The sequence below is a fragment of the Elephas maximus genome, chromosome 5 (assembly GCF_024166365.1).
Source record: "Elephas maximus indicus isolate mEleMax1 chromosome 5, mEleMax1 primary haplotype, whole genome shotgun sequence".
Lineage (NCBI taxonomy): Eukaryota > Metazoa > Chordata > Mammalia > Proboscidea > Elephantidae > Elephas > Elephas maximus.
In genome coordinates, this window is record NC_064823.1 from 108,160,019 (window position 1) to 108,187,063 (window position 27,045).

General features: G+C 42.8%; 1 protein-coding gene across 4 annotated transcripts in view; it reads left to right on the forward strand.

The window, feature by feature from the left end:
* Window positions 1-27,045, forward strand: part of LNX1 (ligand of numb-protein X 1) — a 241,715-nt gene that overhangs the window by 161,026 nt on the left and 53,644 nt on the right. For all 4 annotated transcript variants that reach the window (XM_049886899.1, XM_049886898.1, XM_049886897.1 and 1 more), the window contains 2 exons: window positions 24,893-25,134; window positions 26,639-26,791. In XM_049886899.1, coding sequence (XP_049742856.1) covers window positions 24,893-25,134; window positions 26,639-26,791 — 395 coding nt within the window. The remainder of the gene's footprint in view (window positions 1-24,892; window positions 25,135-26,638; window positions 26,792-27,045) is intronic.

Below are 27,045 nucleotides of genomic sequence, written 5' to 3' on the forward strand. Positions count from 1 at the left end.
CCTATGGAGCAGTTCTACTCTGCACACATGGGGTGGCCATGAGTCATAATTGACTGAACAACAACTGACAGCAACAACAACAACATTAAATATGACAGATACCATGTATGAAAGGGTAGTACAGGGCTTAACAACTGTTTATTCCCCTGAAGGCCATTTTCTCTGGCACTTTCATGCCTGGCTCTCAACTTTGGGCTCTTTCTGGGACAGGAAGCCTCCACTCTCCATAACTAGCTCTTCAAATCACCAGTTTCCTTGAGATAATAACCTTAATGCTATCAAGGTCCAGCGAAAGCTGTGTTGACTGTAATTTTAAAAGACAAAAAAGTTAGTTTAAACCATAGTACTGTTTTTTATCAAATGAACTTTCAGATTAAACCAGATCTTCCCAAAACACATCGATAGTATTAAGACAGCAACAGTGAGCCAAATCTCCTGGTTTTCTGGAAGAACAAAGACCTGTATCCAAAATGTCAGTTTTATCTAATCCAGTCGATGGTCAATTTCAGAATAGGCTGACCAGCCAGGTTACAATTAACGTTAAAGAGAATAAAAGTTGTGTTCAGAAAATCAGTTCTTGGTATCATAATTAACTAAATCCTCTGTCATTGACAGACGAGCAGAAAGATGGGCGAACAGTGTGAATGGAGACTTCACAGGTTATTCTAGGACAATTTGCAAAGTAATCAAAAAGCCAGTTATTGTCGATTTCAACTCATGGCATCCCCATGTGTATCTGAGTAGAACTGTGTGCTCCATAGGGTTTTCAGTGACCGATTTTTCAGAAGTAGACCGCCAAGCCTTTTTTCTGAGGTGCTTCTGGGTGCGTTTGAACCTCCAACCTTTGGGTAGTAGCTGAGCACATTAACCATTTGCACCACTCAGAGACTCCTTACAAAGTTACCAAAACCAAAAAACCAAACCCAGTGCCGTCGAGTCGATTCTGACTCATAGCGACCCTATAGGATAGAGTAGAACTGCCCCATAGAGTTTCCAAGGAGCACCTAGCAGATTTGAACTGCCGACCCTTTGGTTAGCAGCCGTAGCACTTAACCACTGTGCCACCAGGTACGAGGGCTGCTAATTGTTTCAAGTGTCTGAAACTACCTGAATCCAGTGTAATTTCTGTAATGTGCCTGAGTTTGCCTTCATTTGAAGATATAAAAACTATACTTAAATTTGCATATGAAGCAGGAAATTCAGTCTCCTTCTTGTAGTCTACTGTCTGAATTTTATAGATGTATTTATATTTGAAAACTCATTTCATGATTTATAATAATCATTTTTGAAGTTCAAAAGAGAATTTTCTCCCCATACAGTAATCCTTACTCATTCTTTGTCAAGAGCATAAATCCATGCCTAGGTGGCATCTATAACCTCGCCTGTCAGTTTATTGTACTGTGGTGGCTTGCACGTTGCTTTGATGCTGAGAGCTATGCCACCAGTATTTCAAATACCAACAGAGTATCTTAAAGAAGATGGAAGGAAAACACAGAGTCACTGTACCAAAAAGAACTGGTCGATATTCAACCATCTCAGGAGATAGCATATGATCAAGAACCGATGGTGTTGAAGGAAGAAGTCCAAGCTGCACTGAAGGCATTGGTGAAAAACAAGGCTCCAGGAATTCACAAATACCAAATGTTTAATAAATGGATGCAGCGCTGGAGGCACTGGAGGCACAAGAAGTTTGGAAGACCAACTGACTGACTGGAAGAGATCCATTCCAAAGAAGGGTGATCCAACAGAATGTGGAAATTATCAAACAATATTGTTAATGTCACATGCAAGTAAAATTTTACTGAAGATCATTCAAAAGCAGTTGCAGCTGTACATCAACAGGGAACTGCCAGAAATTCAAGCCAGATTCAGAAAAGGATGTGGAATGAGAGATATCATTGCTGATGTCAGATGGATCTTGGCTGAAAGCAGAGAATACTAGAAAGATGTTTACCTGTGTTTTATGGACTATGCAAAGGCGTTGGACTCTGTGGATCATAATAAATTGTGGGTAACATTGCAAAGAACAGGAATTTCAGAACACTTAATTGTGCTCATGGAGAACCTGTACACAGATGAAGAGACAGTTGTTCAAACTGCCTGTGTGGTTTAAAGTCAAGAAAGGTATGTGTCAGGGTTGTATCCTTTCACTATACTTATATAATCTGAGATGCTAGACTATATGAAGAAGAATGCAGCATCAGGATTGGTGGGAAACTCATTAACAACCTGCAATATGCAAATAACACAACCTTGCTTGCCGAAAGCAAAGAGTACTTGAAGCACTTACTGATGAATATCAAAGACTACAGCCTTCAGTATGGATTACACCTCAACGTAAAGGAAACAAAAATCCTCACAACTGAACTGTCTTAGTTATCTAGTGCTGCTATAACAGAAATACCACAAGTGAATGGTTTTAACAAACGGAAGTTTGTTCTCTCACAGTCAAGGAGGCTAGAAGTCTGAATTCAGGGCTCCAGCCTCAGGGAAGGCTTTCTCTCTCTTCTGGCTCTGGAGGAAGGTTGCTGTCATCAGCCTCTTCCTCTGGTTTAGGAGCTTCTCAGCATAGGAACCTCAGGTCCAAAGGACTCACTCTGCTCCTGCCACTGCTTTCTTTGTGGTATGAGATCCCCCTGTCTCTGCTTGCTTCTCTTTTTTATATCTCAAGAGATTCATTTAACACACAACCTAATCTTGTAGAGTCCTGCCTCATTAACATAACTGTCTCTAATCCTGCCTCATTAACATCATAGAGATAGGATTTACCAAACAGGAAAATCACATCAGATGACAAAATGTTGGACAATCACAATACCGGGAATCATGGCCTAGCCAAGTTGACATATATATATATATGTATATATATATATATATATATATATATGTATATATATATATGTGTGTGTGTGTGTATATATATTGGGGAACACAATTCAATCCGTGGTACAGACCAATAAGCAGCATCATGATGAACAGAGAAAAGATTGAAGTTGTCAAGGATTTCATTTTACTTTGATCCACAATCAACGTTTGTGGAAGCAACAGTCAAGAAATCAGACAACATATTGCACTGGCAGCAAATCTGTTGCAAAAGACCTCTTTAAAGTGTTAAAAAAACAAGGATGCCCCTTTGAGAACTAAGGTGCGCCTGACCCAGGCCATGGTATTTTCATTCTCCTCATACGCGTGCAAAAGCTGGAGTGTGAATAAGGAAGACCGAAGAATTGACGCCTTTGAATTATGGTGTTGGTGGAATATATTGAATACACCATGGAATGCCAAAAAAAATTAACAAATTCATCTTGGAAGAAGTATAGCCAGAGTGCTCCTTAGAAGCAAGGATGACTTTGTGTCAAGTACTTTGGACATGTTATCAGGAGGGACCAGTCTCTGAAGAAGGACATCATGCTTGGTAAAGTAGAGGGTCAGCGAAAGAGAGGAAGACTCCCAACAAGATGGATTAGCACAGTGGCTGCAGTGATGGGCTCAAACACTAGCACAGGACTGGGCAGTGTTTTGTTTTATTGTATGTAGGGTTGCTATGAGTCAGAAGTGACTCGATGGCACCCAACAAGAACAGGTTGGTGTCTCCTTAGAAGAATTTTGGAGAGTCTTGTGGTTTAATCCAGCTGGGGGTCTAAACAATTGTTAATCTGTATTTATGTTATGATAAAACAACTCATAATAAATGAAATGCCTAACATCTTATAAAAGTTTGGAATATCTAGAAGAGCTCAGATCAAAAGGATGCTGGTACCAAATCCAACCATTTAGAGACGAAATCCTTGCTGATATGATAACCCCCTACAGCTTCACTTCCCAATCTCCCGTTTACATTGTTGGAAGATGGGTAAAGGCTTAATCTGAACAACTGGAAAGTCCACATGACCATGACCCTAGTAAATCTGGGGACTCAATTTACTCCCTCTGGAGTAATTGGACAGATTAAAATGTTTGACCCTATTAATTTCAGTGGAAAGAGGATTTAGTCACAAGCATTTCTGAGTGATAAATAAGGTGGTTGGCAAATAGCCAAAGTTTGGATTTTTTTTTTTCTCTAATTCCTTTCTTTGCTACCTCTTCTCTAGGGACTGTTGAATTCCTAGTGAAGTGAAAGGAAAAATAATCACCAGGATTGAGAACTAAAAGGTAACATCAGAGCCCACAAGTAGGAGCTAGGGCATGTTTAGGATTCAGTCAGGAGTCAAAACTAAACATCAAAGTGTCGGAGGATGAATAGTAAAGACAGCGCCTTTAACAGGTCTGCAGGCCCTAAACACTGCTTGTCTAAATTAATTCACTGAGATCATGTGGTAGACCCTGGGTACACAGCAAAAAAGCTGTTTAAGGCGTTTACCCACCTCAAGGATTTTATAAGCTTAGCGAGCACGGTATATATGTGTTGTAGAGAAGTGGATATGGAAACAGGATGCTGGAAAAATAGGCAGTGCTGTTAAAGTTATTCCAATTCTTGTCTGAGTGTAAGGAACCAGGAATCGGGTGACTAATTGTTACATAGGTGGTTGAAATCAGGAAAATAATTAATGAAATATTCTTGTATCATCATTGAACACGTGTTTATTAGATCCTAATGTATCACGCACTCTGTGTAGCTCTGAATAGGATTCTCAGGCTTATTATTATGGTTGAAAGAGGATCCAGTAGGTTTCATTGAAAGGTTTCTACAACTTAAGATAATGGGAAAATATCTTAATGTGGCTTATTTTTAGCCATAGAAATCCATCACTACATTTACTGAGGTGGCCTTTCAACTTATGCCCTGAGCTATATGTAAGTTTTGAGAATATTTTGTAATCATATTGGACATTCTTTGATGGGTTGTATTTTAACTGTATCGGGCAAATAAATAAAACTCTAAGAAGTCGACTCCCAGCATTTTAGATACAACGTGATTTGTGGAGGACATTGTAGTTCAGAGTACAGAGATAGCAGTGAGCCTTAATTCTCACCTTTTCCGGATCTAAATGGTCAGTTAGCATAGAAGAAACCCTGTTCCACCTCTTTCCATAAGGCACCAGCATAGCTAGGCCCCACAACCCGAGGCTTTATCCACAGATGGTTTCAGAACCGCCTTCACAAAGAGATAAGGGAAACTAACCTGAAAGAAAGGGCTCCTGGTCACCTAGCCATCAACAATGAAGTCAGTGATTTCAAGAGTTCACGCAGCATAGATTGGTCAATGGTCAGCTCTAAGTTGATGTGTCCAATTCAGTCAATTAAAATCAGCAATGAGATAGAAATGGTTGGGGCAGTGCTTCTCAACTCTGGCTACACATTGGGATCACCCTGGGAGTTTTCAAAACCACTAATGTTTAGCAGATTCATCTCCAAAGATTTCGATTGAATTAGTCTCAAGTACCTGAGTGGCTGAATTCTTTAAATCTCTCCACATGATCCTATTGTTCAGCCAAAGTTAAGAGTCACTGGATAGGGGGACAAGCGTGTTGACACATTGATGGTAGAGTCAAATCTCAAAAATCTTTAAAATGTGCATTTCACTTGGTCCAGTTACGAAGAAACAAAGCAAAAACATAAATGTACGTATATGTGTGTGTGTAGATGCATAGAAAAAAACACTGGAAGAATAAGTATCAACAAGTTAGCAGGGCTTTTCTTTGGGGGTGGAATTATGGGTTATTTTTAGTTTCTTTTTTCTTGTATTTTCTATTTTTTTAAATATATTTTAAGTTTTATGTATTTTCAAAAATTTATTCCCTGAACCTCTATTGCTTTTAAAACCAGGGGAAAAAAAAGGACTACTTCTATTTGGTTCAAATACACTAAGGAAGTATTTCATAAAGATCTGTCATGTTCTCAACCCTATTTGCATGGTGGAGAATACAAAAGAACTGTAAGACATGGTCTCAGGGAGTTTGCTATCTAGTTAAAGAGACCCAACCAACATCCCTGGAGCACCCTGTCAATTTATAATAAAGACTAAAGGTCCTTGTTTAAACAGCATAGTTCATACTGCACGTGTTTGCCTGTATGTCTTATATCCTGTGCTAGATTGCTAACTACTGGGGGGCCGGGTCTTAGTAGCAGCTAGTCTTGTGCCTTCCGTTGGGTAGACTTTAGTAGCCGAATGCTTGTGGAAGGAATGAATAAATGAATTAAGTTCAGAGAGAAGAATGATTACTATGAAGCTTCAATGGAGAAAGTAGGTTTTGAGGCAGGCCTTGGATAGAATGAGTAGGATTTGTTCAAATGGTGGCCACTCCATGTAAGAAGCCCACTTGGACAAAGACCTGGATATGGTAAATGGCTTTGATGTGAGGAGGGACAGTGCACAGATGTGACCAACTGCTAAAAGCCTTTATCTCCTGCACTGACTGGGCCACTCTAAAGGAATCAAGGAGAGCAATAGTCAAAAGGTGGGCCTGCCAAGAGAAAAGGAGAAAGAAGGGATTTCCAGTAACCCAGTGTCTTAGTTTTCCAGTGCTGCTGTAACACAAATGCCACAGGTGGGTGGCTTTAAAAAACAGAACTTACTTTCTCACAGGTCAGGAGGCTAAAAATCCAAATCAGGGTTTCAGCTGTGTCGATTCCTTCCATGAGCCTCTTTCCTAGTTTCTTGTGTCTGTGGGTCATCCTTGGCATTGCTTCATTTGTAGGCGGGTCATCACTTCATCTTTGTTCTTCTGTGTGCGTCTCTGTGTCTATTCCACTTTTTTCTGTAACTCAGAAGTGATTAGGCTTGGGACACACCCTACACTGACATTGCCTCATTAACATAACAAAGAAAACCCTATTCCCAAATGGGATTACATCTACAGGCAGATAGGGGGTAGGATTCCAGACACATATGTTGGGTGGACACAATTCAATCCATAACGTTCAGTGAATAAATAATAGAATCATCATTCCCTGCAAACAGGAGAAGCATGCACTCTTCCCACCCCCAGGCTATTTGCATGGTGCAATTTTGGGGAAATGAAATAGGATTCTCAGAAAGGAGTAACGTTGTTCCTTTAAATGTTTTGAAAGCAAAGAGGAAACTCATTTAGCCAACATAGAAACTGGCTGGAAAAATTATGATTTCTTGTTGCATGTAGCCACAAAAGGAGCCAAATCTCTCTGCAGGACATATTCTCAAACACAGACCGAGGAAGAACCCAATAAATTTCTCAGTGTCTGAGCGTCACATACCACATCCAGGAGGCCCTGTGACACCCAGCCTAGAAAGGGCCTGGAGAGAGCGTAGTGTTTCACATTCATCCTAAGAGCCTGAATGGAATGCACTTTCAAGAATGAAGGAAATGTTTTTAAATGTCGTCTGGGAATGATTTCCATTCGGGTGCCATCCCTATCCCCAGCTCCACACCGAGCTGTGACAACCTCTGTATGGCCCGTGGGTTCTATAGACTTCACCAAAATGCAAGGCACTGAAAAAAGACGTATAGCAGGCCGCTGGAAACCTAGGCTGCTTGCAGAGCTTGTCAGAAACCTCACTGGGCAGTCAGATCCAGTGTTTAGAAAACTCGCCACCATGAAGTCCACCCTTTCCCACCCTAAAAACACTCCCTAGTCAATCCTGAAATAGAAACCAAAGCACTGTTGATCCATAGTCCAGTTTCCCAAAAATGAGAAGCTAGACTTTGGTCAGGACACTGGGTGACGCAGTAGTTTGCCATGTCCTGCTAGCTGAAAGATAAGCGGTTCAACCCCACCCAGTGGCTCTTTGGGAGAAAGACCTGGTGACCTGCATTCGTAAAGATTACACCAAGAAAACCCTAAGGAACATTTGTACTCTATAACACAGGGGGTCACCATGTGCTGGAATTGACTGGGCGGCAATGGGCTTTGTTTGGTTTTAGACTTCGGTCATTTCCAAGTGTTTTAAAAGTTAATAGAGTAGTTCTGAATGGAACCAAGAATTGCAGGAATCAAGGTTAATTAACAAAAAATAAGGTGACCACCGCCCCCAACACAAACACATCCTAAACCGTGGGCAGTTAACAGAAAACTCAAATCATCTGTAGCATGGAGATTGTCTCCACTCACCCTGCTCCCCTCCCCCAGAAGTGTCCAGGAAAACAACTCAGTGACCCCAAAGATGCCAGAGACTCACAGAATGGATAAACTATCCTGACATCTCTATGAGGAATTGGCCTGGCATGTGGACTGTGCCCAAGTTCTCAAACCATTCCTCATGAGCCACTGACAACTTCACATCTGGTTTCAACTTTGGAATTCTTAGGCGTCACCCCAGGGAGCAGCGCTGGTATTTATCAGGTGCTCCTGGCTATCAGCATGGCTCTTCATAACTAAACAGCGAAGTCGGTTCTTTTAGTTGCTGGGAAGCCCTGGACTTGCGTAAAGTTTGGACCTGCAAGGGCTGCCCAAGAGTATGCTCAAGCAGCAGTTTGGGGTGGCATTTTGGACACCCATTGAAGAGGACGTCATATCAACGTGCACCAGCAGGGACCTGAATACACACACACACACAAAACCGTCCCCAACTCTAGCTTCTGTTTCTCTTCATTCTTTGAACAAAACATAAGAAAGGGAAGAAGATGCTGTAGAGTGTCATGGTTAAGAGTATATTCTTTGGAGCCATGACCTTAACCTCAAACCCTGTTTCTGACACTTATAGGGCTAACAGTTGGTCCTGGTTTGCCTGGGACTGTCCTGGTTTTAAAAGTGAAAGTCCTGCATCCCAGGACTTCCCTGCATGCTCAGGAACCCAGTCAGTCTTGAGCTAACTGGGGCATTTGGTCACCCTAGATACTAACTGTATGACTCTTGGGCAAGTTAACCTTTGTATCAAGTTTCCACATCTGTAAAATGGGTACGATAATCTCACTGATCTCATTAGATTGTTGTGAGGATTAAATGAGTATAGTGCAAAGTGCTCAGAACTGCCAGGCCCACGTTAAGGACTATGTGTGTTAGTTGTTAATATTATTATAAGATGATTTGCTGTGTATATTAAAAAAAAAAAAAACCCACAGCTGTCGAGTCAATTCCGACTCATAGCGACCCTATAGGACAGAGTAGAAATGCACCATAGAGTTTCCAAGGAGCACCTGGAGGATTCGAACTGCCGACCTCTTGATTAGCAGCCGTAGCACTTAACCACTACGCCACCAGGGTTTCCTGGTATATGTATACAGGGTTTAAAGCACCGGCAGCAACAGAATCCCATACAGAGCCAAATTCAACTTTCAGCTCTCCTGCTTTAATGCTATGTCATCTTGAGTAAATTACTTAACCTCTCTAAGCCTCATTTTCCATGCCAATACTAGTTAAAACCAACTGTCCATGAGTTGGTTCTGATTCATGGTGACCCAGTGTGTGTCAGAGTAGAAACGTGCTCCATAGGGTTTCCAAGGGCTGATTTTTTGAAAGTAGATGGCTAGGCTTTTCTTCCAAGGTGGATTCAAACCACCAGCCTTTTGATTAGTAACCAGCTCCCGAGGCAGTCTGGAGTGTTCAGTGGGGTGAGCACCTGCACCGTGTCTGCGTGGTAATAAAGAACAAGCTCATGGCCCCCAGACCTTCTGTTGCCCCAGGACAGGAACCATTCCCGAAGCCAACTCATCAGACATGGATCAGACTGGACAATGGGTTGGAGAGGGATGCTGGTGAGGAGTGAGCTTCTTGGATCAGGTGGACACTTGAGACTATGTTGGCATCTCCTGCCTGGAGGGGAGATGAGAGGGTGGAGGGGGTTAGAAGCTGGCGAAATGGACACGAAAAGAGAGAGTGGAGGGAGGGAGTGGGCTGTCTCATTAGGGTGAGAGTAATTGGGAGTGTGTAGCAAGATGTATATGGGTTTTTGTGTGAGAGACTGACTTGATTTGTAAACTTTCACTTAAAGCACAATAAAAATTATTTAAAAAAAAACAAGCACCGAACAAACGACAGCTCAGGAGGTCACTATATGGCTGTTGTTATTAACAGGAGAAGAGAAGATGTACTTCTAGTGGGCATGGATGGACAAGTGGGCCTCTTTTCTCCTTCTGATAGAGGCTGTTCTAACTACAAGTGCTGTGCGTTTATACTGCCCATTTAAGTATGTGACTACCTGACCTAAGAGACTCCTCTAGAGGAGGAATAAGTAAATCACCTAGAGATGCCCACACACCCAGAGGGATCATTTTGAGCTTCTACCTCTAGGATGCTTGGGCCACGCCTATTCCAAAAGATGATGTGGTTATTTTATGAGGGAAAGAACGGCAGTGAGACAGCAAGCCTGAGGGCATGTGGGGGCCATGCAGCCTTCCTCCCCCAGCCATCAACACCACAAAGCCTGCTCCACTGACAAATGGCCTTGATGACAAAGGGCAGAGGGAAAGGCATAGGAGTGTATATAAAGCTCACAGCTCGTGCTTATAGGATGCAGACCTGGAGATGCCCCCTAGTAAGAGCAGGGTGCGCCGAAGCAAGGGCATCCTTGCCAGCTCATGCTGTTTGTATTTCCCTAACAGCCTCTCAAGGAGCCCTGGTGGTATAATGGTTAACTGCTTGACTGCTAACCAAAAGGTCAGCAATTTGAACCCACAAGTCACTCCATGGGAGAAAAGACCTGACGATCTGCTCCCGTAAAGATTACAGCCCAGGATACCCTGTGGGACAGTTCTACTCTGTCCTATAGAGTCACTATGAGTCAGAATCAACTCCACGGCATGTAACACAGTAGCTGGCAGTGAATAATATCTGTAGTAAAGGATAGAAGATTATAAATAACTTGCTCCTAATTTTCTTTGTTTTGTCCCAGCCTACTTTTATTAAAGTCATCTCTGAATTCTGTGCCAGCCAGAGTGCATGGCATTTTATAGTCTTAGAGTGTATGCCTCGATTAAAAGTCTGTCTGCCTTGAATTCAAATGCCAGCCCCTCCACGTACCAGCTGTGTGGCCTTGAGGAAGTTTATCTCTCTGTGCCTCAATTTCTCATTAGCAAAAAGAGGATATAATAGAATCATCCTCATAGAGCTGATATGGAGATTAGCCAGTTGCTGTTCAGTTGATTCCAACCCCATAGGGTTTTCAATAGCTATTTTTTTGGAAGACTTTCTTCCAAGGTGCCTCTGGGTGGATTTGAACTGCCAACTTTCTGTTAGCATCAGAGCACTTAGGCATTTGCACACGATATGGGGATTAAGTGGGTTAATATGTGTAAAAAGTATAGAACAGTGCCTGGCCCATAGTGAGTGTGCCATAAGTGTTGGCTACAATTATAAGTAATTATGAATTTTGTGAGTTGGGGTTTGAAGGAGAAGAAGATGTACCCACAGATTATCTTAGAGGCATTAATTTAAACTAGTAGAAAAGATGGATGGAAAAAGAGAGCCCTTAACATTAAGTCGAAAAATATCCATTTCCTCTCTGCCAAAAAAAAAAAAATACATAATAAAATTTGGCACAGTGCAAAGACTGGCAACTGTTCCCATGCCTGCACGCTCTGGGTGATCTATCCCACAGGAACACGTCAGCATCTTTGGTAAACCAAGTCAAAAGTGCTTGCTTAGGCTGGCATTGCCTGAGTGTGCTGTGCCTTTAGGACATACTCGCCCGACCTCACGCTGCCCAAGCCAAGAGGCTGGGTTCGAGCTGCTGGTGACTTTGCATCTTCAAGTCTCTTTCCAGTTTGTTTTTAATTTTCTCTTTCTGGTGTTCATTAACAAAAGAAGCAGGAGTGGCTGGAAGAGTTGGGGACATTTTGCCCAGTGGTTTGGAGGCAGAAAAAAGAGGCTGATGAGGGGAAGGAGTGTGTGGTTGGCAGTGATGTAACCAGTCGTTTCTCCAGCGTGAGGACCATTCAGGCTCAAGCTCACACTCAGGGTCCAAACAGATTACCCAAGGGTGGGCTTGCTGAACTGATGACCTCTTTATTAATTGATGTTTACTTCACCCATGACCACACAAAAATGCTAATAATTTTTTTTTCAGGGATATATGAGTTCTTTCTTTTAAAGAAGGCATGTTCATTTCTTCTTAATGTAATGACAGCTAATTTTTTTTTTTAATGTATAGTTTCTGATAGATACGTGAGCAGCTGTGTAATTTGATCCTAGAGAACATGGGTTTTAACTTAGAGAGGGAGAAAAAGTAATCCAAACAAGGAAGAAATGACTTTGCTTAATGTTTTTAGACCAAAGAGATATCATTTAAGAAGATCAAGGTCTGGTGAGTAAAATGTAGAAATAATTATCCAATCTGAACTTGAAATGTTCCTGAAAGGCGTCTGTGCTCAGGGGTGCCGAGGACCAGAGGAGTTGTGTTAATTGAAGTGGAATTACTGTTACTTGGGATCTCTTCCAAGTACCAGGATCAGGACTTAATTAGCAAGGGCAGGTCCTGCTCCAGGGTGGGCTTGGAGAGCTCAGGATGGGACTGTTTTGGAAGCTGATGACGGATGCCTTTATTTTTATCCTAAACGATAAGGTTTCTGGTGCTTCATAATAAAAGAATTGTGAAGTGTTAGTTATCATATATTTAACATGTATAGCCTGCCTCCTTCCAAAACAAGAAGCAAGGCATTCTACAAATATTAAAACATCTGGGCCAACACAATTAAAACTAAAACCAAAACCAAAAACCAAACCTGTTGCCTTTGAGTTGATTCCAACTCATAGCAACCCTGCAGAACAGAGTAGAACTGCCCCATAGGGTTTCCAATGAGCAGCTGATGGATCCGAATGTCCAACATTTTGGTTAGCAGCCAGGCTCTTAACCACTGTGTCACCAGGGCTCCAAAAGTAAAGCAGAAAATATTTAATAAAAAAAAATACAGCTGCCTTTCTAATCTTTTGGGCTGCTTTAACGCAGGCACTAGTAGATACTTCGCATAAATCTTTAAACTTCACAGTAAGTAAACATTATTGTGCCCGCTTCACATATGGGAAACCAGGCTTAGAGGAATTAAGGAACTTGTCCAAGGTCACAGAGCTGGTAGATGGTGGACCTCGGATTCACACCCAGATGTGTTAAACTTAAAAGTCTGAAATTCTTTCCACTCCGCTGTGCCATCCTTCTTCGTAGGCCCTCCCTAAATCTTTATTGAATGAAAAAAATATATATTTCAATATCACTCTGAAAAAACAAAACACCGTACCAGCATAATCCATCAAAAGAAGGTATGTGGTAATTATTACCCTTAGTCCTACTATAGGAATGTTGTTGTTGGTAGGTGCTGTTGAGTCAACTTTCGACTCTTAGCGACCCCATGTGACAGAGTAGAACTGCCCCATAGAGTTTTCTTGGCTGTAATCTTTACGGGAGCAGGTTACCAGGTCTTTCTTCCTCAGCGCTGCTGGGTGGGTGTAAACCACTAACCTTTCCGTTACTAGCCAAGTGCTTAACTGTTGTGCCATCAGGGCCTTAAAATCTGGATCAGACAAAATCCTATCAAAGTTACTAGGGAAGTATGTGAAAAATGAAAGAATAATTGAGAACAGTCTTTCTTCTCCTTTTTCCCACTTTTCTCTCCTGAATTTGAGTGTAGGAAAATCATGAGCTTGCCGAGGATGGATAGCATCGATATCGCAATCAACCACAAGTAATTATGTGTTACAAGCCCTGCGTGGGCATATCCCTCAATTCCCAGTTTGGTAATTTCAATAAGCAGAACACCAAAAGAGTGACTGTTGTTCAGTTCAATTCAACAAAGGTTTATTGAGCATTGATTCTAGGAAGTATGTATAGTATGCAAGTCTTCTGAAAGGTACTCAGGGTAAACAAGACTTTGTCCCTTTATTCAAGTCTCTTATAGAAGTCTTGGTGGCGCAGTGGGGGCGCAGTAGTCCTCAGCTGCTAACTGAAAGGTCAGAGGCTTGAACCCACCAGCTTCCCTTCAGGAAAAAAAAGATCTGGCATCTGCTTCTGTAAAGATTATAGCCTGGGAAACCTTATGGGGCAGTTCTGTTCTGTCCTACAGGGTCGTAATGAATCGGAATAGACTTGACAGCACACAACAACTCAAGTCTCTTATAGTCTCATGGTGCAAGAGCTGTCCAGAGCACACCAGTGAGCTGAGACAGCTGATGTGCCTTGACTGGCAGTCATCAGTGACGCGGGACTCCGTGAGTTAATTCTTCCCAAAGAAGCCATCTTCAATCTAGGGGGAGAAAGCCTGTGTTTTCAAGATTTGGTTCTATTGGTTTCGTTTTGGAGCTAGACTTCCCCCCCCGCCCAAGCAGTTAATTCCAATCTCTGTGAAATGCCCTCATATCATAGTTTTCTGGTCTAGTAACTATTGCTCCATTTGGAATATAGATTCATTGAATATGTTGTTTGGATAGTGTATTTAGGTTTACCCCTCAGTTAAACAAATGTTAAAACTAAAATGTTTGGCCCACCCTCTAAAGTGGCTATAATGAAAAATAAAAAGCATATAATAACTAGTGTTGGTGAGGATGTGGAAAAACTGGAAACTTCATACATTGCTTGTGGGAATGTAAAATGGTTTGGCTGCTGTGGAAAACAGTTTGGCAGTTCCTCAGAAAGTAAAACATAGAATTACCATATGACTCAACAATTCCGATATTAGGCATATACCCAACAGCTAAAAGAGAGAAACAACCCAAGTATCCATCAACTGATGAATAGATAAAGTGCAATGTAGCCATACAATGGAATATTATTCAGACATAAAAGGAATGAAGTACTGATACATGCTACAACATAAATGAATCTTGAAAACATTATGCTAATGATAAAAGGTCACATAGTCTGTGATTCCATTTATATGAAATACATAGAATAGGTAAACCCATGCAGAGAAAAGATTAGTGATTGTCATGGGCTGGGGGAGAGGGGAGGAGGGAAACGAGGAGTAACTGCTTATTGGGTGTGGGGTTTTATTTTGGAACTAGATAGAGGTGGTGTTTGCACAACATTACGAATGTACTAAATGCCACCAAATTGTTCACTTCAAAATGGTTAAGTTTACGTGATATGAATTTTACCTCAATAGGAGTAAAATCCTTGGCCTTATTATTCAAATAAATGTTTCTCTGTTAAGATCATTATCACAACACTTGTTTAATAACTAGATCTTATGCCTTGTTCACGTTTCAGTACTCTTAGCTTGGAGAGACTGAGTATTAAGATGGTGTAGTGTGGTCTTTAACTGGGTAAAAAAACAAATAAGTAACCTAATTAGATAAAAAAAAAAAAAGATAGCCAATATAATTAATTCGCTCCACAGTCTACAAACTTCAGTAAGTTCTATGATCAGTAAAAGCCATTCTTTCATTCAAAAATTATATATCGAGTACCTCCTATATGCCAGTTACTGTTTTAGGGACTAGAGATACAATGGTTAAGAAAATGGGACCAAAATCTCTGCCCTTTTTGGAACTTGCATTCTATAGAGAAGAAATGAACAGGGGATAAGAGGTACGGATAGGATGTGCCAGGGAAGAAGCAGCCATTTCAAATAGAGTGGTCAGGCAAGGTAAATTTTAATCAGAGACCTGAAAGAGATGAGAGACCAAGCCATTTGGGAGCCTGGGTAAAGAATGTTCTAGGCAGGAGCAGCAGCAAAGGTCAAAGACCCTTAAGTAAAAATACTAGGCATGTTTGAGGACAGGGTGGGGCGGGGGGTGGGGGGTGTTGCTGAATGAGAGTGGAATGGAGAAAGTTAAAGGAGGTAAGGTCAGAAATAACAGGGGACAGAAAATATAGGGCCTTGTAGGCCATTTAAGGAGTCCCTAGGTGGTGCAAGCTGTGAACGGGCTTAGCTGCTAACTGAAAGGTTGAAGGTTGGATTCTACCCAGTGGTTCCTCAAAAGAAAGATCTGGCAATCTACTTCCAAAAAATCAGCCATTGAAAACCCTATGGGGCACAGTTCTGCACTAAAACACATGAGGTCACCATGAGTTGGCATCGGCTTAAAGGCACCTGGTGGTTAGGCCATTGTAAAGACCTTATGTATTTAGTAAAATGGAGAGCCATTTTAAAAGGATCACTCTGGCTGCTCTGCTGCGACTACATAGTGGAGGGGAGCAAGTGTGGAAGCAGGAACACCACATAGGAGACTGTTGCAATAATCCGGGCACTGCTGATGGTAGCTCAGACCATGCTGGTGGCAATGGGAGTAATGATACTTAGTTGGATTCTAGATGTATTTTGCAGGATTGTATCACAAGAAAGGAATCAAAGATGAGTCTGAGATTTTGGGGACTGAACAGGAAGGATGTAAGATGCTATTTAATGGGGGAAGATGTGGTAAGAGCTGGTTTGACAGAGCAGATCAGAGTGTTGGAATGTGTTAAATCTGAGACGCCTATTAGACATCTAAGTGAAAATGTGGAGTAAGCAGTTTGATATATGAATCTGAAGTTCAAGGGAAAGCTTCTGGGCTGGAGGCCAAGACCCATGAGGGGAAAAGCATAGAGCCCTAAAGCCTGGATTAAAACCCTAGCTCCGCTTGTGTGAACTTGGACAAAGCCTTTCTCCATTCTAGTTTCCATTTTCTCATCCATAAACTGGAGGTGGTACGACCAATCCTATGCCACAGCGAATAACACACAGTACATGATGTTGTTGTTAGTTGCCTTCAAGTCAGCTCCGACTCAGGGCGACCATACGTATAACAGAGCGGAACATTGCCCATTCTTTGCCGTCTTCGTGATCGTTGGTATATTTAAGTCCATTGCTGTGGCTATTGTGTCAATACATCTCATTGAATGTTTCCTCATTTTCACTGACTTTTTGCTTTTTCAAGTATGATGTTATTTGCTAGTGATTGGTTTCTCCTGATGACATGTCCAAAGTAAGCAAGATGAAGTCTTAACATCCTCGCTTCTAAAGAACATTCTGGTTGTACTACATAACCCAAACCAAAAAACCAAACCCATTGCTATCAGGTTGATTTGGACTCATAATGACCCTATAGGACAAAGTAGAACTGCTCCATAGGGTTTCCGAGGAACAGCTGGTGGATTCAGACTGTGGACCTTTTGGTTAGCAGCTTAGCTTTTAACCCCCCTGTACCACCAATGCTCGTAGTATGTAATAGGAGATCAATGATTTTTGGTTCTCTTCCCAACCCCTTCAGATTGTCCTGTCTTTAGAAAAGGCCAGGATTGATAACAGGATTCAGGGAATGCCTGGGATGTCCACATGAGGAGTGGGGACTCAATCCATAAGCAAAGGGAAACATTTCCATGGGAAGTTTCTGGATTAAAAAGTTTGTGTTTGGTGTGGTTAGCATTGACTGAGTGGAGGGAAGACTGAGGGCAGGGAGATGTGCTAGGGTGTATTGCAAAGCGATGGAGGCACAGGGTCAGGAGGGCCAGGGGCAGGGTGGCGGCTGTGAAGGTGCAGTTGGGGGCTGAGCCACCCTCAGTCTCCTGGGTCACTACCACTCCAACAAAGGCTTTCTCTGAGCCAGTGCTCTGTGAGTCCTCGAGGTTCCCACTGGCTTATTTCCCAGCTGCCTTACCTGAGGACACAAACGAGAGCCTGTCACTATCTCACGGCGACCATCTCCCCACCTGTGCACAGTCTTCCAGGCTGACCCTGGGCCCCCAATTTAAGCAAAGTTTCCAAATCACTCATCCTGTTCCGTGGAGCGGCAGAAGCCTCAGATCCAGCTGTTGGCAGGAAGCTCGCTTCCCTCCAGAGTCCCTAATCTTGATTCTCTTTGCCTGAAAGAGTGTGTACATCCATTAGGGTTGAATGTCTCCCGTTCCCACTAAGTAATAGCTTTGGGCAGGCACTTAGCTCTCCCAGGAGTGAAAGACGAACATTTAAGATTCAGTCTCATGCTTGGAAGCTTCCTTTAGGGGACCCTCTCACCTAGGCATGGACTTGTCCAGCCTCACACAGAGGTGGAGAGACCAAGATTGAGGAAGGAGTGAGAGGAGAGATGGTGCAGCTTTCTGAAGGACTGAAAAGAGAAAAATGGGTCTGACCTACTCCAACTGGCAGTATTTTGCTTACCAGAGGTTGGACATTGGCATCCCATGAGATAGATCTAGGTCCCTGGTGGTATAAACAGTTTGCACTTTACTACTAGCCTAAAGATTGGCAGTTTGAATTCACCCAGTGGCACCATGGAAGAAGGGCCTGGCAATCTGCTTTCATAAAGATTACAATCATCAAAAACCCTATGGGACAGTTCTACTCAGTAACACGTGGGGTCACCATAAGTCAGAATCCATTCAAATGCGATGGGTTTGGTTTTTTGGCTTTTGAGATAGATCTGGCCTGCAGGCATGTTTTATTTATTTAAAACTTTTTGAATTTGTTGCCAATTGTTAAGAATCAAGAGATTTCACATTAAAAACTGGATTTCAGCTTCTAAATTGCTTGCTCTGGCAGCGCTGGGCTGGCTTTCTGAATGCAGCCCTCCACAGAGCTCTGTGGAGGCTGCTGTGTCCTTAAAACAGAACAGCCCTGCTCCCCGCAGCCCCCGCCCAGCCTTGCCTCACTCATTTCCTCACCTGACAAGCATATGAGTGTAGGAGCCTTGGTTTAAAGGAAGATCAGACTGGACAGTTAATGAATTCAAAGTGAAATGACTCAGTGTTTACCTAACGCAGAAGGGAACCGAAAGAGAAAGAATGTGAGGGAATGAGAGTGATCAAAGGGAGGTTGTGTCATTAGCCAGACGGTTATGACGAGGGTATCACGGCTCGCTTTCTTGTGGGCAACTTTTCTTCTTCTCTCATAGGTGGGCAAGTTCACCAGCAAGAGGGAGCACCCCCACTGCAAACTAGCTCTAACTGCCCACCAAACTAAAAAACCCAACCCATTGCCATGGAGTCAATTCCAACTCATAGTGACCCTACAGGACAGAGTAGAAATGCCCCATGGGGTTTCCAAGGAAGGGCTAGTGGATTCAAACAGCTAAACACTTAACCACTGCACCAACAGGGCTCCCAAACTACCTAGTTGGCTGAATTCTGAGAATTATGCCTGCGGTCCATCCTGCTTCTAGTGTCCACATCCTGTTAGCAGTGAGCTCACTGACTCAGGAATTTTTTCAAGAAGGGGGTTCATTATCCCACCCTACACCACCGCCACCCCCCCAAAGAAGGAGACCAAAAGTCCATGGCATACCTAACTTCAGTATTCTTATATTAACACTGATTTTGTCTCTGCTCAGTTCTATATAGGCACTTGGGATGCTACCTTCATTATTACCAAGAAAACTGATTTTCATAGATTCTTTGTTTAGCAAGGAGTCCCTGGGTGGCAGAAATGGTTAATGTGTTCCACTGCTCACCAAAAGGGTGGAGGTTTGAGTCCACCCAAAGGTGAGCCAGGAGAAAAGCCTGGTGATCTACTTCCAAAAATCCTGTGGAGCACATTTCTACTCTGACACACATGGGGTCACTATGAGTCAGGGTCAACTCGACAGCAGCTTTTTGTTTTGTTTGTTTTTTGTTTAACGGACAACATAGCCAAAGTGCATGGTTTGTTCGAAAAATGGTTTCCCACGTTCGTTGATTTCATCCTTCAAGTTCATGGCCATCACCCATCACCACCTGAGAGTACTTAGTGCTCAGGATAACTGAAAGGGAGAATAAATCCTGCTTGCTTTGAACACAACCCAGGGTTCACTGTTATGTTCCTGTACCGGCCAATGCTAATCAGCTCTTCCTCTCCACTCCCCTCTTTTATGCTTGTAAATCAAGAGGCCCTAGGATTAGTCACCACAAAACAGATAATTAGTAAGTACAAGCAGCTACCTTCATAGATCACTCTGTGCCTCAGATTCAAGCTAAGCCAAGAGGCTGAAAAAGCCAGCATTACACAAATATGAGTTTCTTAAGCAGAATCTTTTTTACACCGGGTTATGAGTCTGAAAATCTAAACTAGATCCTTCACCCTCTCCAGCTGTTGTCCAGTCTTACTGTGAGGCCAAGGAGAAGACTACCTACCCATTGTATGGAATTTCCCATTCCTTTACCCAAAACTGTGTTTGGAGCCCCAAGGCTTTGAGACAGAATGATTTCTTAATGGCATAATTTGGGGATTCGGATGTTTTTGAATGCCTTAGCCCTCCTCACCAATGCGTAGCAGAATAAGATGTCACTTTCTTTCACTGGGATATGCTGTGTCCACCAGAAAACCACAGCTTCGCGCTTTTGCCAGCCATTTGTCCGATCGGAAAATTCATTCCTTGCACTGGCACACAGTCAAGGGCATTACCGCCCTGAGAAAAGAAGAACGATTTCCAGACAACTAAATAGTCTTGAAACTTCCTTCCCGTGTACTGCTAACCAAATACTGCTGGCCCGCCTAGAAGTGTTCCGCTCATGTATTTATGACTTTGGAGCTGCTCAAAACACCCTGACTTTTATTTTTTCCATCACGCAGTGTTTCTTCCAATTTTTTGAGTTTCCCGTATCAGCCACTTTGCTATTTTTAAGCGGAACAATTCCAAGCCAAAGTAGCTAATCAGTACGGTAAAACCTCACCATTCCAGCAGGGAGCTTGAACTCTTTCAGGGAAGAGGGAAAGCAGCAGCAGGATGAGCTGAAGGCCCGCTTCCTCTTCTCTAACATGAAGGGGTAGGGTTATATAATCTGTTACATTCTGTTACACTAATATTAAAAACAAATTTCATCAAATCTAAGATGTACCAATAAGAAAGGAAAATTTAAAAAAAAGAACAAAACCCCACCTCCAGTTAACTCTCCCGAAACGTCTTTAACGATGTTCCTTCGATGCGAGAATCAGTCACACCAGCCTTTAGTGGTTGTGAAATCATTCAGAGGCATCTGGCAATTTCTTCTGCCCTCAGCTGCATTGATTGGCATGTAATAGACCATCCTTTTGAACAATCTCAATAACAAATTGTAACCCACTTTTCATTGCCTTAAGAAACAAAACAACAACAAAAACAGCTGCCTTCAAGTCGATTCCAACTAAGGCGACCCCATGTGTTTCAGTGTAGAACTGTGCTCCGTAAAGTTTTCAGTGGTTGTGACCTTTCAGAAGTAGTTCACGAGGACTTTCTTCTGAGGCGACTGTCAGTGGATTTGAACTACCAACTTTTTGGTTAGCAGCCAAGTGCTTGATCATTTGTGCCACACAGGGACCCTTCATTGTCTTGCAAGTGTCTTTATTTCAGACTTCCCATAAAGCATTTGTTTGTCCTTCTGCAAGAAAATATAGAATTGCAGTTCTAATAATAATGAATTTTGCTTCATCAATATTGAATTGACACCCTGCTGCTCTGTTTTTAAGACTTTCTCTACATCCTTTGGAAACCCTGGTGGCATAGCAGTTAAGTGCTGTGGCTGCTAACCAAGAGGTGAGCAGTTCGAGTCCGCCAGGCGCTCCTTGGAAACTCTATGGGGCAGTTCTACTCTGTCTTATATGGTCGCTATGAGTCAGAATTGACTCGATGGCAACAGGTTTGGTTTTTTTTATACACCCGTTACCCCTCTTGCCATTGAGTCGATTCTGACTCCCAGTGACCCTACAGGACAGGGTAAAACTTCCCCGGAGGGTTTCCAAGGAGTGGCTGGTGGATTTGAACTGCTGACCATTTGGTTAGCAGTCAAGCTGTTTAACCACTGAGCCACCAGGTCCCCTTCTGTACACAGTAATTTTTTATTACAAGGCTGAATCACAGTGTAATCTTTTCTAAGACATTTAAATGGCAGCTAAACTCAATAGTAGAGTACCAACTCAATGGAGGTGACAAGATGGACATCAATGACTATTCATCAGGTGCAGGCAATGACTTTGTGTCAAGACTGCCACCTGCAACACCATCGATCACACGTGCATCCTGATCTCAGAGATGTTGAAAAACGGGCATCTTAGAATTGATGAGTTATAGAAATAGCTACTGTTTACTGAGAATTTACTGTTTATCTGGCAAGGTACTAAACTCTTGATAAGCCTAATGTCAATCAAAACTTGCAGCATCCCAAGAAGTATGTCCAGATTAGGAAACCGAGCCATTGCTAATAAAACTGCGCAGATCACACAACTAGGTAAATTTTAGGGCAAGGATTCTGATCCAGACAATAGGGCCCTAGCACCTTCTATTCTCCCTGTTCTGTGGCTCTGCAAGTAATGCAAACCATGTGTGCATATCAACTGCAGTCTGCCCTTGAATTCAGTTTACTTTTAAGAGCATGAAGCGTCACTCCACATAGGCTTGTTGTTATTGGTTACCGTTGAGTTCATTCTGATTCATGATGAAGAGTAGAACTGCTCCAGAGAGTTTGCAAGGCTATGACCTTTCGGAAGCATATCACCAGGCCTGTCTTCTAAGACACCTCCGAATGAGTTCAAATCACCAAGCTTTCACCTGGTAGTGGAGAGAGCACATAACCCTTAAAAGCCCCACCCAGGGAATGCCCAAATAGGGCATCGAAGTGTTATTTAAAATAACCATATGTGACTTTCTGTAAGGAATTGATAAGAATGATTTATAATTACCACATTCATTATACGCAAATTGCCACCTCTTAAAGGAGCACAACAGAAATGATTTCTGCCCTCACAACACCTGTGGAGGCTGGTGTGGCTGCCTGTGGCTGTTCCTCACCACAGCAAGACGAGATAGCTAAATCCTCACGTTTCCTGACCACAGCCCTACCTGAGAGCTGAAGTGACTTGTCCAGTAGCACACAGAAGTACGTTCACGGCACCATATGAACTCAGATCACATCAAATATTGGTCTCTTGACCCTCGAGTCTACTCTTTCTCCACTTCTCCCTGCTGCTCCGATGACTTGTTCCTCACCAAGATTTTTTTTTTTTTAAACTGATGTGAATGAATAAAACCAACACCAGTTGCTATTCAGTTGATTTCAACTCATGGCGACCCCATGCATATCACAGCAGAACCATGGTCCATAGGGTTTTCGATGGCTGATTTCTCAGAAGTAGGTCACCAGGCCTTTCTTTTGAGGCACCACTGGGTGGGCTCCAACCTCCAACCTTTAGGTTAGCAGCTGAGCATGCAAACCATTTGCACCATCCATGGACTCCAATGTGAATGAATAGAGACAATTATATTTTTGTTAAAGACTATAAAGCCGTTTTACTCTCCCAATATTGGAAGATATATGACAATGAGTGAAATTTTTCAGTGCATGGGAATCCCTAATCCCCCTTGTCCTGGCTGCTCAGCGGAACAAGGGAGGCCCTTTCAGACCAACCCAGCAGTAGAGGATGGAAGCCTGTCTCTGGAGAAAAGCTATGCTGAGTAAACTCCAGTGGTTTTGTGGCAACGGTGATTCTGTTTCCATGAACAGTTAAATACAGAATCTGATAGCAACTTTGTACTTGTGTTCAGTGCTCTGGAGGATTTCATTTGGGAGCTAACCCCAAAAGAAATGAGTGAGAGTGAGAATGTGGTTTGGTACAGGGCTTTCACGGTCAAAACAAGCACCAGCAAGAAATTAGCAAGTCCACACAGTTCAAGATTATCAGCCTCAAGCCCTGGTCATATAGATACCACTACAGATTTCATAAATTTGCGCTCCAGGGGCCAGTACAGAGATTTAATGGCATGAAATAAGCATCCTTTAAAATTACTTTCTCAATTTATTAATTCATTTGGTTGGCAAGTGTATATTGAGTTACCTACATGTGAAAAGGGAGGGAGGAATACAGGTATAATCAAATCATGTTGTTTCCAGCCTAGCAAACATGTATTTTTTTTTTTAAATAACATTTTAATAGTAATCCATTTTTAATGGATTTTACAAAAGTATCATTTCACACCAGGCTGGAATAACTGCTCCTTAACTATAGTCTGAGAAGCATTGCAATAAAAAAAACTATACAAAGTGAAAAGTGAAAGTCGTTTGCCACCTGCTTGTATTCCCCAATCCTTCACCAAAACTATCTCATTACCTGGTGCCCCTTGGAAACCCTATGGGGCAGTTCTACTCTGTCCTGTAGGGTCGCTATGAGTCGGAATCGACTCGATGGCAACAGGTTTGGTTTTTTGGTTTACCATCCCTAGAGGCAACAGCATGATGCCTATCCATCCAGATAGGTACATCTGCATAGCAAACATGGAACCCTGGTTAAGTGCTGGGCTGCTAACCAGAAGGTTGGTGGCTTGAACCCACCCAGTGGCTCCAAGGGAGCAGAGACCTGGCCATCTGCCCTCGTAAAGACTGAAACTGTTAAAACAAAGATCATATTAAGCCAATAGTAGAAATTGGTTGAAGTTTATTGAATATATAATTTGTAAATCAGAGTGACATTTCAACTAGAGGGTCAGAAATGTCCTGAAGATGAAAAGAACTGCCAAAATCCTTATACCAAATCTTATTATCATTGGATGGGAAGAAGAGTGGGAACAGAACTGATAAACAAATTTGTGGTCAGGAAGGATTTTCGAACAGCATTGTCTTGAAGAACAATTAAAATAATGCCTGACTTACCCTAAACTTAGCTCCCAGTCTGACCTTTGGAGTTTGTTTCTCAAAACTAACTGAATTCTCCAAAAGGGCAGGTTACAGTCACCAAGGACATGACATACATCCTAAAACAGTCTCTAGTCGGACCTTCCAGTTCCTGCTTCTCAAAGCTGGCTGCGCATAGATAATTTTCTTTAAAAAACCCAATGCCTAAAGGCAAACATCTCTGCTAAGCTGCTTAGTAAGTTATTATTTGACCTGAAGGTAACTTCAGGGAACCAGTTTTTTCAAGGCTGAAAGGGACACCTAAGGGCCTATGTGGGTTACTCCAACTTCCATGAAAGCCAAAAATCTGGATTCCAAGAGAATTAAAACTCTTCCATCACAGCCAAGGAAACCCTATTGGGCAGTTCTACTCTGTCACAAAGGGTCGCTGTGAGTCAAAAATCGACTCAATGGCACCTAACAACAACAATAGCAGAAATGTACTTGAAATGTGGCCCTGACTAAATAATGGCAACAAAACTGAAGCCTTTTCTAACCTCCCCATTGGATTTGTTACAGCTGTAAAGGTGCCTCCCACTATGGCCTGACCAAAGACAGAAAGAGGCGCTCACAAGATGGCGGTCCAGATGGCTGTGTCAGCCTCACAGCAATGGCACTTTCCCCAGAGTTTTCCGCAGCTGCCACCATCTCCTTAATGACAGACCAGCCAGGTCTAGACAACCCTGCCTACGTATCCACGGTGGAGGATGGCCAGCCAGCGAACAGCCCACTGGACCCTGGCCGGAGCAACCGAACTAGAAGTGAGTCAAATGGGTGGTTGTCTGGGAATGGGCTCCTTGCCTTGGGATTGCCCTCTGTGGAATATTCACTGGAAAGTTCTAGAAATGTTTTTTTAAGGGATAATAGTTCTGTTAGCCTTGGCAGCAACCCAATGTCCAATTCTCCAAAGTGAGATAAAACCACAAGTACCTCAGATTACTAAAACTGTGTGCAATCTGACTTGGTGAAAGGGATTGAAACTAGACCTAATGATTCATCACTCTTGCAGTGTCAGTTCCTTCCTATCCATGCAGCTCAAGAAAAATGCTATTATGTTCAGTCCAGCCCAGGGAAAAAAAAAAAAGAGCAGATTTTTAAACAAGTTATACATATGTCATTGTAGAAAACGTAGAAAATGCAGTTAAGCAAATTCTGTAGTTCTCTCCCTAGAGATAACCACTGTTAATGTTTTAGTGTATTGTGTATATATCTTAGAGTCCCTCAGTGTACAAACGGTTAAGCACTGAGCTGCCAACTGAAAGGTTGGTGGTTCCAATTGTAAAAATGGCCTAGGGGCAGTGTCTGACCTCCTGTTACTTCACAAGGGGAAAGGAGAATCAAGATCAGCAACCCAAGGCTGATTCCTGCGAGGTGGCAGTCAGACACACCTTTTTTCTCCTCCATCTTTACCAACTCTGACATCAACCGTCCCTCCCACGGCACTCTCTACTTCTCTGTTGGTTCGATAATTCATTGCAGTGACCACACAGAACTCACAGACCATACTCAGCATTATGGGGTTTATTAGGGATGTAACAGTTACAATTCAGGCTCGGGAACACTCAAGGATACAGTTCTTCCATCAGGACAGCCCCTTCCCAGCCATGCTCGAAGTTATGCCTCTCCTTGGCCCTAAGCCTCTCCCCAAAGGCACTCAGCTTTCTCTCTCTGTGGGCCGGGAAGCCCACCACTCCATCTCCTGATGCCAGGTCTCTGCTGCTGGGTCTCTTGCTACCGCTCCTCACCATCTTCAGGGTTACAGCTTGCTCTCTCTCTGTCTCCTGGTCCCAAGAGCCTCCCAGAGCAGCGATCCTGGGTCCAAAGGACACGCCTGCTCCTGGCTGTTCTTCCTTGGTTATGGTTGTGTCTTCTCCTTACCACGTCTGAGGTGGCTCATTTCAAGCTCAGCAGGATGGCAAAACTGACCAATCCCCTTGGTGGGCTACAATCTCACAGTCCCACCCGATCATTTAAGTGGAAGCTACAAGACCATGGCTAGAAAGACCATACAAAAGTGATCCATCACACTTCCCCAACCCACCTGGTGGCACCGCAGAAAAAAGTCCTGGTAATCTGCTTCTGAAAGATCATATCCATGAAAACATTATGGAACACATTTCTACTCTGAAACCTGTGGGGTCTCTATGAGTTGGAATTGACTTAACAGCAACTGTTTTTTTATATTTATATCTTATCAAATGTGTACCTACAAGATGATTTCTTTTAATACATAGTTGTCATTACTCTCTTCTCTCTTTTCCTCAGCACGGCCCTTTGAGCGATCTACTATCAGAAGCAGATCTTTTAAGAAAATAAATAGAGCTTTGAGTGTCCTTCGGAGGACAAAGAGTGGAAGTGTAGTTGCCAACCAAGCTGACCAGGGAAGAGAAAATTCTGAAAACACCACTGCCCCTGAAGGTACGTGAGCTCACTGGCAAAACTGGACATGGCTGGCCTTCCAGAGTGACTTCAGTGGTGATGACAACATGACCACCACTTCACCTTCTGTCTTAGTTATCTAGTGCTGCTGTAACAGAAAAAATATAAGTGGATGGCTTTAACAAACAGAAATTTTTTCTCTCACAGTTTAGGAGGGTTGAAGTTCAAATTCAGGGCGCCAGCTCCAGGGGAAGCCTCTCTGTTGGCTCTGGGGGAAGGTCCTTGTCTCCTTT